Raw genomic sequence first — 14,943 nt, 5'->3', positions numbered from 1 at the left:
GGGATTGTAGTTTCACAACACCTGGAGTGTCACAGGTTAGCCATCACTGGTGTAAGGAGTTGCAATCTTTTCAGCAGATCGTTATGAGACGAAGATCCCATATCTGTAGTAACATTCTAGAGGTGTGTACGCCTGAATCAGCATGCTCACTGGGACTTTCATTCGTTGGTGAAATAGTTAGAGACATTGCTTTGGAAGTCTGACTGCATAGGTGTGTACCCAGCTTTAGATGCAATCCCTGCCGTAAAGTATTATGCTGTCACTCCTCTGTGATTTGTAATGTCCTGACAATTTACAGTAGGAGTACAATATCCCATATGCATAGCAAAACCAATGTACGAAGCACCTCACATAACTGAAAACCATATACAAGGAAGAATATTAGGGGTAGAAAAATTAAGGGTTACGTGTAACTATAACAAAAAAATGTAATCCTACTACCCACCAAGCATATGTTCTAAACAGTACATTGGCAAACAAGCCAATGTACCGTTAAAATGAAAACTGCAATTTATTTTATTCAAACAAAGCAAGACAAATACAAAGGTGATTACAAGAAGGAGGTTCAAATAACAAAACAAGGACCTCAAACAATGCACAAAAGTCATGGCTTGTATTCATTTCTCTAGACAGTAAGATCTCACAAGCAGGGCTCTCTCCTATATCAGGTCCACACCTCCTGCATAAATCTTGTTTGCACTTTTTCTGCTTCTATGGATAATTTGACATTCTGACTGCTCTGAGTTGCTGAATTTTGTGGCGCCTTAGAAATAAACAACAGTGAAGATGTAAAGTAACTGCATAGAGAATGTACTGTAGTTTTTGCAAACATTATGTCCCTATATATTGGAAGTAGGTCATGTGTTAACCTCAATATATGTAACTGCTGTCCCATGTGTACTGTGTGTATTAGCAAATTTGATAATCAGAATGTTTACAGCAGTAGGTGAGTAATGTGCTGATCTTGTGAGAGGAAGTGATCTGTCCACTTGTGTGATTGTATTGTGACAGTACTGCCAGTTATATGAGCAGTGTAATCATGTAAGGGAAGGAGGTAAACAGGAAGGCAGAGACCGAGGGGTATATTTACTAAACTGTGGGTTTGAAAAAAATTGAGATGTTGCCTATAGCAACCAATCAAAATCTAGTTATCATGTATTCAGTGCATTCTACAAAATGACAGCTAGAATCTGATTGGTTGTTATTGGCAACATCTCCAATTTTTCAAACCCGCAGTTTAGTAAATATACCCATGAGAGTTAGATAATGGAATGTGCAGGGTCCCAATATCAGAGAATTGAAATGAGGCTTTTATCACTTTGATGCAGAATGATTGTGGTGTCAAACACTCAAACTTCATGCATCCAGTTTGTTATTTAGCATTTTTAGATTTACAGACAAGTACATACTTTAATTGAATGCATTTTGCCCAGTGTTATATGTATTGTTTGACATTACAATAAAATTATTTTTGACATTTGCTTATATTTATTGAAATATCTAATAATACACTTAATTGGAATGTCTACATAATATAATAACTGCAAATATCACAATATAGGCTAATAAAGCTGCACATTGGTGAAAGTTCACCATTTCACTTTATTACCTGTCAAAATCACCATTGCACAAAGCTCTGACTGGAATCTTAAAAGCCTGCCACACAGGGTTTAAGGTATTCTTTACAACTTCTGTCTTGTGGCAAATTGTGAAGCTGTAATATAAAATATAATAATTAGGATTACAGCTGTCATACATAGTAGTGTTTCTTAGTTAATATATATACACACACAAAACAATTAATTAAAGTTCCAAGCACAATTTTTAGAGAAGCAACATATCTTTCAAGTATATTATGATGGCCGTTATTTTGCTTTTAAAGTAAGCTAAATTATGCATTCAATGTAATTGGATAGTCAGTTATTTCGGGTTATTTGGCAAATATCTTTTAGATCACTAAATGCAAGTGGACCTCTAGATTACACGAACACCATAAAACAAAGGTGATAATGACTGTGAAAGCAGAGCATGACCTCATAGGAATTACTGCTCTAATGAAATACTGTCCATTCAGCTTCACTAGAGCTGCTAAATGTTACTGTTTTTGTTAATATCAAGCAAGTGCCCAATACCACTTTTCTTGTTTTGTGTGCCTGCTGTATTTCACAGTACTTGTAGCATGCAGGATGCAGTGGCCAAATACAAATTCTTGTTCAGAAATTAAACAGATTTACAGTTTCCATAGTCACAAGGAGCAACATAATGCATGACTTCTACATCTACAACGTAAAAAACAATGCAAAACATTGCAAATTATTTAGAAAAATTACACAGGGATTGACATCTTTGAGACTATTTGTTCTATTTTGTTTTTTCTAATTAAATGGAACGTTTTCCATATTGTAGTAATTGTTCCTCATTAAAAGCATCCATTGTTGGACAAACCATCCTTAATTTAATATAGTCGTGGCCAAAAATATTGATGCCCTTGCAGTTTTTTCCTAATAATGCATCATTCCTACCAGAAAATTGTTGAAATCATTTTTTTTAGTATATACAAATGTATTACTTTGGTTTGCAGTGGAATATTATATAACACAAAGAGCAGAAACAAATCTTAGTGTATGCCACACAGTGATCCTTGAATGGCCCAGATAAAATGATTGACACCTTTTAGAAGAAGCAATAAATAATTAGATTTCGAGCAGGTTATTTTCCTTCCTTTTAAAACTGAACTCACTTGTGGTGCCTGCAATATAAAAATCACTTATTAAACAAGCTTGAATAGAGAAAAGACTGATTCTCCAGTTTTGTGCCTCTGTGTATACTGCAATGAGCATGAAGAAAAGAAAGAAAGCCAGAGAATACTCTGAAGAGGTCAGACAGAATATTGTAACCAAGCATTGACAATCTGAAAACTATAAATCAATCTACAGAGACCTTGGTGTTTCTGTTTCCACTGTACATAATGTTATTAGGAAGTTTAAGCCCATGGCACTAAAACCAAACTCCTTGGATTTAGGCACAAGAGAAAATTTGATAGAAGATTGCAGAGCAGGATTATTTGAATGGTGGAGAAACCAACCTGATCCACTGCCAAACAGATTCAAGCTGACCTCAAGATAATATAGGTACAAAAAGTTCAACTCTCAGCATCCATTGCCAACTCAATGAAAAGGGGTTATATAATAGGAGGACACAAAAGGACCCTACAGCTGAAACAGACATAATAAAGCCTTACTGGAGTTTGCCAGAACACACCTGAACAGGCCAAAATCCTTCTGGGAGAATGCCCTAGACCAAAATAGAGCTTTTTGGTAAAGTACATCATCTCTATGTTTACGAAAAATATAATTAAGCTTTCAAAGAAAAGCACTAACTCTACAGTCAATTAAGTAGGAGTTTCAGTGATGTTTTGGCATTACTGTGCTGAATGTGACAATACGTGCTTTGAACGGGTGTTAGAAAGGCCGTGGGCCTTCCTCCAGGACAATCAGCCCAAACACATTTCAAAAATCTGTAATGGTTGCGACCGTTACTGTCCCGGCCTCAGTGACGAGTATGGTCGTGTCCGTGGGTGGGCATCCCCATGTGGTGGTGCGGGTGACCGCTTCATCGGTGGGGTGTGCCACGTCAGGTGGGAGGCAGTCTATAAAGACTCTGGCTACTCCCTGAGGGAGTAGCCAGGACCGGGGCAGGAAGTGGGTGGTCCTGGGTCCGCAGAAAGTAAAGGGGGGGGGGGATGAACAGCAGATGCCATGAGGCACAATTGGTAAGATTCCCTGCAAGGGGGACAGTGTCTCACAGGATAAATAGCCCAGTGAGGGCAGTTGAGAACTCCTGTAAGGGGTATAGAGCCCTGAAGTTAATAGCCCAGTGAGGGCAGTAAAGAACCCTAAATAGAGGGGCTGCGATAGAGTGGGGAGCTCCACCTTCAGAGGTACCACAGGAGAGAATGCAGCGCTACATGGGAGTCCACCAGCATAAGAGTGGACAAAAAGAGGAGAACCCCAACAGCTTGAGGATGAAAGAGTCTTTGGAGTGGGTAGCCTGTCAAAGCTTGCCTGAAGGAGAAAGGGAAGAGTGAATGGCAGACAGAGACCCTGGCTAGGAATGAATGCGTGGCAACTGCCACAGAGGGAAAGTTGTATGAAAAAGGGGAAGGAGAGCCCTTGAGTATAGTAGCATATGAAAATATTCTAGAAGTGATACCCCAAATAGCTAATATTAGCTTCAGCAGAGGGGGTGAAGGGAGGTCCCTGGATAGTGGACAATTACTCAGTATGGTTGTATTAGGAGCCCCCTTGGAAAGTACCCCTATACCATGAGGGGGGGCGGTGTTACTGCATGAAGGCAGTGTGTCTAAATTTGTAAAGATGGGTTCTTGATGTAGGGATAGTATTAATAAGGATAATAATAAACTAATTTACATCATTTGCAATGCAACATGGTTTTGCCCAGAAAAATTAAGTATGAAAACTTACTCAAGTTCCTTAATGAATCAGGCCCAGTGTGTCAAAGCCATTTCTTTTTTAATTTTCTGATTTAAAAGGATATACAGTATTAAATTCAGAATTAAAAACAAAGATTCTGTATATTAACGGAGAAGGAATGCTGTTAATAATAACCTTATGTTTAGAGGAAATTATGATTTATTTGAAAAAAGTGCAAGGGTGCCAATATTTTTGGCAACAACTGTATAAAGCAATATAATCAGAAATATTATGTATGTTTACTGCTTTTGTGCTGTTACAAAATGAACCCTGCATATTTTCCTTTTCTCATGTATTTTGTATCCTGAATGACTTATATTGTAACTGTGCACAACCAAATATGAGTTATAAAACAATGCAACTGCCAACATATAAGGAAGAAGAAAACTTATGCATACAATATTTCACACAAAAATTAATAAATCGTTATTATTGTTTATTTGTATGGTGCCACAGATTCCCTAGTGCCTGACATAGTAGTACAAATATGACATAGATGAAAGCAGTAGACATATCAAGACATACATATGTACACAGCAGAATGATAATTGCAAGGATGCAATTAACAGAACACACTGCAAGGCATACAAAAACAATTTAGAATAAGACATGACAAGGGCAAACAAGAAAGACAAAGACTGGACAGACATGAGACATAGGTAGAGGAACCTGCCCATGAGATATTATATTCTAGAGGGAGGTGGTTGTGGGAGCTAAAGGGACATTACTTACTGGCGGGTAGCAGAGGAGGTAGAGGCTTAAAAAAAAAATACTACAATTCCCTGGTGCTGTGTCAAAACAAATCTTTGCCATTTGGTCTCTCAATATCCTCAGCTTAGATATGTACTGCCTCCCTTTTTATCTCCCCCTCCACCCCCCCTGCATCCCCTTTGTATTTAAAGTGTATATATTTTTTTTTTGTGTGTATATCCTGTAATTAAAAGCTTTAATAAAAAACAATATTGAAAACAAAAAATATCCTCAGCTTATACCACCTTCTCTGCTACCCATCTGGACCACTAATCTTATTGTTAGACACCATTCTTCTTTTTATATAAATGGTTATTTGTAAGAAATATAAATAAAAAAAAAATCAAAAGAAGGCGGCAATGGAGCATAAACAGGAAAAATAGATTGTAAATGACATACCTGCCATCTTCATTGCTTCTGTAAAATACTAGAAAAGGATCAGATTTTCCAAAAAAGTCTTTCTTGTCAAGCTTATTAGCACAAAACTGCATTAACACAGCATCCTAAAGTGTATTAGGAAAATGAGAGCTGATTAAAATAAGAATCTAAATACGATTTAAAATTATTTAAATATGAATCTACAAGGAAGCCTACTATTGGTCTTTAATATATATATATATATATATATATATATATATATATATATATATATATATATATATATAGACACACTCAGTAACCACTTTATTCGGTTGTTAATACTGCTTGTTAATACAAATTTACAATCAACTAATCATGTGGTATGAACTTAATGCATAAACGCATAGACATGGTGAAGAGGTTTGGCAATTGTTTAGACCAAACACCAGAACGGAGAAGAAATGCAATCTCAGAAACGGTTGATCTCCTGGGATTTTGATGCACAACAGTCTCTAAAGTTTACAGAGAATTGTGCTCAAAATAACAGCATCCAGTGAGTGGCAGTTCTGTATGGAAAAACACCTTATTAATAAGAGAGGTCAGAGGAAAATGGCGTGGCTTGTTCAGTGTTCAGAAGAACATATGTGAATGAACAGCACATCGAACCTTGAAGTGGGAGGGCTACAACAGAAGACCACAATGTGTTCTACTCCTGTCAGCAAAGAACAGGAAACTGAGTCTACAGTGGGCACAGGATCACCAAAATTGGAAAGATAAAGAACAGAAAAGCATTGCATGGTCTGACTAATCTCAATTTCTGCTGCAACATGCAGATGGTACGGTCAGAATTTGGCAGAAACAACATAAATCTATCCATCCTGACTTGTTTCAAAGTGCAGGCAATACAATAATTACAATGTCAAAGAAATGCTGCAATAGAAAAAGCAAACAAAACAAAATACATGCAACAAAAACTCTACTGGTCAAGTATCAAAGTATTTTGCTGAGAAACACGCTGAGCAACAGTGGAAAAACTAATTAGTTGGTTGTTAAGCAACCTGAGCGGTGCTTGAAAGAAAAAAACTATGTTACTATATATATGTTGCTGTCTGTGGTGTTATTGGCCATGCCTCTGTTTGTATTCACCAATCTAAAGTCTATACATACTCAGACTCTGGATTCTATTTAGCTCAGAAATGCTCTGCATTTGTTCATATATATATATATATATATATATATATATAGATATATATATGCACACACACACGCACACGTATTTATGTGTATATGTAGTATATATATATATATATATATATATATATATATATATATATATATATATACACAAATATATATATGTAGTATTTCAGAATATCACAGGTAGTGCTAAAGAAATACAACATTCGTGTGGATTCCCAACTATGTAGCTTCAAAGATAAAGGGTTCCAGACACCAGGTGAGTGGTATAGAAAATACAACACAACAGAAAACAGCGCTGATGACTGATACACACAATCAATATACAACCATCCGTGGGTAATAAATATATATAAACACTTTATTAAAAATGAACCATAAAATATGCAACACTGGCCAGTGGATAACAACTAGACATATAAAAAATCAGATCAACCGACTGTGTTGACCATCAATAAGGCTGATGAACCATCAAATCGATCACTTCTGAAGAGAACCAGCTAAATGTCCCACATCGTAAAGATACTATTGTCCAATGACCCCGTACAAGGTCATGAAGTGGAGCTTCAAAATAAGTGTGGCCACACTGGTGGTGGAAAGTGTATGTCACCGCGATGATGGTGAACCCCACTTCAATGCTTCTTACACATGTAGTATGGAGGAGAATATGCCATAAATGCCACAATGAGAAAACCGCCACTCCTGAATGGAAATCAAAGTCGCTAAGCTGCTTAAGCAGTAAGCGCAATACAGACCTGGTCCGATACTCAGTCCCGTATTGTGGTCTGTATGCGCACGCACCTCATACCCAGACGAACTCCGGGACCTCCGTGGTAAATATGTGGGTGAAGACGGCAATTCGTGTAAGTAGTGGAATAGCAGCTAACACAATCGTGGCACCAAATATATAGCGATAATATGGCTCAAAAAAGGCAACCTCCAAGAATCCACTAGGGATATGAGCTGGGTCATGGAATAGTGCTATCCAGCAGCTCAATGAACATCCAAATCACCTGACGCGTTTCATCACCTGCCTGGTGATTTCTTCAGAGGGGTATAGAAAAACCAGAGAAGTGTGATTCACCAAGGACCACCGTGTGATTATATATATGCGTACCAATATATATAAATGTGCGCTTTTCTGTATATTCAGCTGCGTGTAATACCCTCGTAATCAGCACATGGTCATCGCCTATATAAGCGCTGTTTCTCGATCATCCAAAAGGGGGAGTTCCACTGTTACTGCAGGTTGTCTGCTCTGCTCACCAAGTAGAGATTATGGAAATAGAGATTCCATATAGTGTAGTATTTTAACACAAGTAATTTATTCAACATTAAAAATAAGATACACACTCACAATATACATTATATATATTTTCAGTGACTGGGACATGAAGGGCCCAACGGGGGATGTCATAGTAGGGGCCCACCAAAGAGGGTGTGGCCAGCCATCTGTATGTGTGACTAGAGGGGGCATAATCAGTCCGCCAAGGACATGGATAGTGCCATATTGTAGCATATAAGAATGCAGTGTATATAACATATAATGAAATTAATAAATTTGAATATACTTTTGCACAGAGACTTTACCTATTGGTTATGTGGTTGGTGTAGGGCAGTAATATAAAGAGAGCGCACTGTATTAACTAATTCATATTAGCCCTGCTTGTGTATGCCAATTGTTATTTACATTCCAGTTGATTCATTACTTTTCTTTTAAAAATGTGATCATGATAATTTATCATTTTTTCTGTTAACACTCTACAACATATAATCACTTTTTCAATGCTGGTAGAATCCATTAAAAATTGAATGTGCATGGTTCTCCTTGGGTTATCTATGGAATTTCTACACTTATGACCACAATTAGGAGACACAACATAGGAGAGGGATCTTATCTCAGTTTGTGAGAAAGGGATATGGAAAATAAGATTTACAGCAAATCAACAGAAAGAAAAAAAAAGCAGTAAAGTGTTGTAATAATAATAATAAAAATGATAAACAAGTTCCCCTGACACTTCAGTCATTCAGCACAGATAAGGGAGGGCAAGACTGAAGAAAGTGAGAGAAGTTTAACATCCTGTCTTGCAGCAAAGCTATAGTCAGGGCCGCTGAGAGGGGGGTAGGGGGGCGGGTACTATTTACCCGGGCATGCAAGGGGGCCCGGGGCTGCACTGCCGACATGTTTTTTTTTTTGTTTGTTTTTTTAAATTTCTTTAAAACTTTTTTTTTTCCTAAAAGGAGGGGGGGGGGGGGGGGTTGCGCCACCACATTGGTTGTGCCAGGACCGATCCGCCGATGCAATGACGTCATGCGAGAGTGCCTTGCTGTGCTCTCGCATGACTTTGTGGAAGTGCTTGTTTACAGCCTGTGACCGCACCTGTAAGGAGCGCGAGTCATAGGGCTGGCTTCGGTGCAGGCTGAGGCTGCAGCAGGGGACAATGTAAGTAAAGTTACAGGATTGTGCTTAATATCTATACTTACTTGTGATGCTGTAAAGTTTAGTTTCTCCAAGCCAACAAGATAGCGGTTTTTCATGGTGTCTACCTTGTGTATTTTGCTGTTTAGCAAGGTTTTAAATGTAAGGATCAGCTCCAAGTATGATGTTGGGGTGACATAGTTGTGCCTACACAGAGTGCTGTAGTAGCTGACATTTGGTACACAGAAATATATGTATATTAATAAACACTCTACTGAGCTTGGTCTTTATAAATTGGATGTTTTATCATTTAAAACTGCAGGATTGTGGGCATAGTTTGATGAATCCGGTGTTTGGGCAAAAAGTGCCCTAGTTTTGCAGGTTTTTTTTGGTAGGAGGGTGGATAGTGCTTTTTAACCTGGTAGACATGGGGCCACAATTATGCATAGCCACACCCCAATTGTGTGACCACTCCCGTCATAGCCACGCCCCAATTTTTTCTCCGCTGCTTCAGGGGGCCCCATGAAGTTGCTGTACCGGGGCCCTGAATTCCTCTTGGCAGCCCTGGCTATAGTTATCACAAGTTTCTGACAAGCTCTGTACCTTCCACATAGATTGAAAAGTTCTTATCTTCGTGACCTGCTGTCATCAAGCTGTAAATGTATTTGGACTACAGGCTGCCTAGGGAGAATGGACTGCTGGATGACAAGCAGACCATCTCTTCTTGCTTGAATGTACACAAATCTTTATATGAACGGGGTTAGGCGTGTGTTATTGCAAAGCTCTCCCATGCGTTCCACTGTGTAACACACTGGGTTGCCCGATAAGCATTACTACTGTGTGCCTGTTCGTTCCAATGCACTTTGTTGGGAATAGTAGCAGTTTGGGTCACTGCCAGTATAATAGACAGACAGAAAGTCCTCAAACAAGTCAGGGTCCCTTACACCTTTCCCCTGTACCGATTGCATTCTGACCCCGCCCCCTAGCGAAAGGGGGTGTAGCCATCGGACAGCGGACCCTACCAGTGATTTACCCGGAACACTGCTGGGCCAGTCCGATGCTGTGTGTGTGTATATATATATATATATATATATATATATATATATATATACATACACACACACATATATACATACGCACATGCAGGCACACATACATAGATTTCTGAATTTCTGAACTAAAGTCAGAGCCTGAGAGATTACTGGCTTGGATACTTGTACTCCATAGGTAACAAATATGGTATGTACAGACTGCAGAGTGGTGACTGCAAACAAATGGAGCACGGTCAATAACGCCACAGCAAGTGAAGTAGACATCTAAGGTTTTATCATTTGAACTGTATCAGAATCACTTTAGACAGGCATGAGTGGGAGTATGTTGGAGCTGTGGGAATGGCTACTAAGAAAAGCCTTTTGACATTTTTTAGTTCTTGTGCTTATATGCCTTACAATCATAGTTAATTAAATCATAGTTCCAAAACATTAGCACAATAACAGAAAAGAAATGCCAAGTGTTTCTGCATTTTCTGGATCCATAGCACACAATCACTAATTAATACTGATAACCCACATTAAATACAAGAATACAAGGAGAAAGAAGATGCAAGATTGATTCCTAGCAGCAGCAATATCTATATCTCTCCTCTTTCTGAGGTGACCAAGAAAAGGGGGGCTTCTTCATGACATGAAACTGTGTCATATCATTGTGGGGACTGCATAAAGGCACAGTATGCGGTCACAGATCATGCGTTGCAGTCTTTTTTTTCTTAACTATGGATATTGAATGTCCATTAATTTTGCACCAAGAAATAATAAGAAAAAGTGGACGAGCCATTATTTCTAAATTGATTTTAAGGACATTGTTCATTTTATATTGATTGCATATTTTGTATCTTTTATTAGTTTAATAATAGTTTTAAGGGCTATGCGGGAGTGCTTTAAAGAGTCTGCTTTCCTTTGTTAATTTTCTACAGACTTTTCTTTTGACTTTTAGGTATTTCAGTAAAAACTAAATTAGAAAAACAATAGAAAAGAGACACCCATGTGATGTCGAGTAGTCTCACAAAAACAAACATCTCTCTCCCCAGTTATTCTCATACATTACTGTGTAAGACTGCTTCGACACTTCCCTCTGGACCTGAAGTGTAATATTGCAAACTGAATTTCAGTCTGATCCATTCATTTATCAGTTTTTCCCCTCTTTCTCCATAACTTTCTATTATAAAAGGAGCCTACTAAACATGGCAAGATAAATGACACAACTGAAAAAAGTATGGATTATATAAGCAACTAAATAGTTTTTTTTCACACTCTTCCCTCTTTTTTAATAACATTTAAACAGAAATGTAATTTTGGGTCTTGCTTAGCCTAAGCAGTATTTAATTCAATATACTGTACTAAGAATGACAGAACCTCTTATCCCTTAGTCATACAAACCAAACATGTTTACCATCATGGGCCATTAGATTATGGATTTGTGAGGAGAATCAGAACCATAATTACCACCAATATGCTTAATGACATATGCTTGGTGTTACACACCTTTGAGTTCAAGCAGTAAGCTTGTTGTGGCACATATTAAATTATATAAAGAACACATTGAAATTGATAGTTTCAATTTGTTTTATTTTGCATACATAAGATGAGTTGTATTTTTTTAACTTAGAAACACAAGGTTTTATGGGATCAATTAATTACAAAAAACACAATAGGTGGTGCAGCACAATGTGGTTACTTTCTGACACTATGCACTTACTTTTATGACCCTGTGATCTTTTTATGGAGACAATATTTGGAGATGTTCCTAAGTTAGTGTCTTTCAGCCTCACTAACTACTTTGTAGGCAGCAGTACTAAGAATGTGGGGTACACACTACAGGTTTTTCAACCAATTATTGTGCCAGTCACACAATAAACGACTTATCGGTTCGATATCGCATTAGTTTGTACACTCCCACAATCAAGTTTTATAATACCAAGGTACACTACCAATGATGTAACGATGTCAGGCAAATGTGAAAGTGTGTATGCACTCATGACCAGCAGTGTAAGCTAATATCTGTAGAGTAGGCAGAGACATGATTTTTTCAGCAGATGGCTATGAGACATGACGAGCTCAGATCTGAAGATAAATCGTTTAGGTATGTACACACTAATCAGCATGCTCATCAGGACTTTCATTTGTTGGTGAAATCTTTACAGAAGTTCCATCCGCAGTGTTTTTCTGTAGTGTGTACCCAACTTAAAAGTAAGTGTATTGTGTAAATAATCTAATGTCATGAATTTACAATGTAAAATAATGATATGTGAAATACAGACAGACCCTTACTGTCAATGAGATTTATAATATATATATAAATACATTAATCAAATAAGTTAAGCCGTAAAATAAAGACTTATATCCAACTCAATATTACAGCTGATATTTCTCAAGGAGCTGACTGGTGTTCACTCAAAAGACTTATAGCTGAAAATTAGTAGACCTAAATTTGCTGCTTCAGATTTGTGCTATTACATGTAGTGTAAAATGTATGAGGACTGCGCGTAAGAGCTGTGAATAAGTATTCGTACTCTGAACAAAAAGTAATTGTTGCAACTCCTTTACAATTATAAAATACACATTAGTATACCTTAAAATATATATATTGTTTGTAACAACAATATTGTTTCCCTTCTGAAGAAAGTGCCTTGATGCACAGGAATTAGAGATGCTCAGGCTCGGTTTTCTGAAAACCAAGTCCACCGGAACGTAGGGGATCCGAGGAGGCTCACGACTTTTGCGTGTCCTCTGATCTGCATCGAGGCAAAAGTCATCGGTGCGTTGTCGGACCTCGCAGATTTTGGAACCCATAAGTACCTCCCTCCCCAGGAAATCCAGTGCCATTGCTCACACAGAAACAGGGGGTAACAGTGGTCTTATCACTCTCCAGTCTCCAGTGCCATTGCTCATACAGAAACAGGAGGGGTAGCAGTGTTCTTGTTACTTGACAAAAATTGACTGGAAATTAATGTTATTGAGGTTAATAATAATGTAGGGATAAAAAAGAGTCAAATTATGTGATTTTAGCAAAAAAAAATGGATTTTAGAAAAAAAATGGGGATCCAAAACCGAAACCAAAAACACACGAGGGTGGTTTTGCCAAAACCAAAATACGAAGTTAATCCAGATCTAAAACCAAAACCAAAACACGGGGGTCAGTGAACATCCCTAACAGAAATTTGTTCCGGTGTTTGGTGTGCGGATCCAAGCTCAAATACTGAGGTAAAGATGTGTCTCAATTTTTTCGGAAAATCAGCAAGATTTTGCCATATATAGCTGTGATTCCGAAGCTGGACTAAAGGTTTTCGCAAGCAGTGAATAGTGCTCTGTATACCGATACTGCATGTGATCGGAACTACATCTCCTGGCGGTCAGCTGAACATTAGCTGTATGGTAATTATTTAAAGCACCTAAGGATGGAGCCTGCTAGCGGCTCATTATACAGGTAGAACTCCAGCGACAGCGTGATCATTTGAGAAGTCATATGACTCGCATGGAGAGAGCGCTATTTGCATAATCATCATCATTATCATCATCATTTATTTATATAGCGCCACTAATTACGCAGCGCTGTACAGAGAACTCATTCCCCACAGTCCCTGCCCCATTGGAGCTTACAGTCTAAATTCCCTAAAATAGACACACACTCACACACAGACAGACAGACAGGGAGACAGACAAAGAGGGAGAGACTAGGGTTAATTTTGATAGCTGCCAATTAACCTACCAGTATGTTTATAAAGGATAATGCTACACAGATATTGGAACACTAAGCTTCAAAGAACCTACGTGAGTGAGATACATTCATTTGTTTTCCTGTTCAACATCAAGCCACATATGTGGTAATTTGATGACATTACAGCTTTATTTATTGCATTATCCTTTCTTCATGAAAAGCCTAATTTAGAAACAAAATTAAACTTTTATACAATATTGTCCTTAGTCTCTTAAGACTCGGGGGTAAATTTCTCAAGCTGTGGGTTTGAAAAAGTGGAGATGTTGCCTATAGCAGCCAATCAGATTCTAGTTATCAATTATTTAGTACATTCTATAAAATGACAGCTAGAATCTGATTGGTTACTATAGGCAACATCTCTAAATTTTCAAATCCGCTGCTTGATAAATTTATCTCCCCACACCCCACCCAGGCTTATAGAGATCATTTCTAAAGAGATTATTATATATTATATGATTGTTATTACAAACACAATAAATATATATATATATATATATATATATATATATATATATATATATATATATTTAAGGTGTACTAATAAATGTGTATTTTATATTTGTAAACGAGTTGTGACAATTGCTTTTTGTTCAGAGTACAAATATTTATTCCCGGCTCTTTAGCGCAGTCCTCATACATTTTATTTTATTTATTTTCACATTTTTTATGTGTGAGGTTTAGCACAAACCTCTGAAGACAGCAGCTTAGGATCTGTTAGTATTGACTCATAATTATATTGGATAACTAGCGCATAAGGGAATTTTCTACCACCCATTTACTGCTGTTGCAGTTAATCTGACTGCTGTTACAGCATAGAATAAGGTGGATAATTTTTTTCTACTATTACATGTAAAGGACTGAATGTGTTATTTAACTATAAGTCACTCAAATATTGTGTTTCCATAGAGAGAAATTCCGATTTAACGAGGGGAACAGAATTCTCCTCATTAT

General features: G+C 37.6%; 1 protein-coding gene across 2 annotated transcripts in view; it reads right to left on the bottom strand.

Annotated features, from left to right (window-relative positions):
- CPNE8 (copine 8) overlaps window positions 1–14,943 on the bottom strand; it is a 349,264-nt gene that overhangs the window by 137,895 nt on the left and 196,426 nt on the right. For both annotated transcript variants that reach the window (XM_075208844.1, XM_075208843.1), the window contains exons 8-9: window positions 5,643–5,746; window positions 1,610–1,714 (exon numbers count right to left, since the gene is read on the bottom strand). In XM_075208844.1, coding sequence (XP_075064945.1) covers window positions 1,610–1,714; window positions 5,643–5,746 — 209 coding nt within the window. The remainder of the gene's footprint in view (window positions 1–1,609; window positions 1,715–5,642; window positions 5,747–14,943) is intronic.

The sequence above is a fragment of the Mixophyes fleayi genome, chromosome 4 (genome assembly GCF_038048845.1).
Source record: "Mixophyes fleayi isolate aMixFle1 chromosome 4, aMixFle1.hap1, whole genome shotgun sequence".
Lineage (NCBI taxonomy): Eukaryota > Metazoa > Chordata > Amphibia > Anura > Limnodynastidae > Mixophyes > Mixophyes fleayi.
This window is presented reverse-complemented; position numbering and strand designations above follow the sequence as displayed.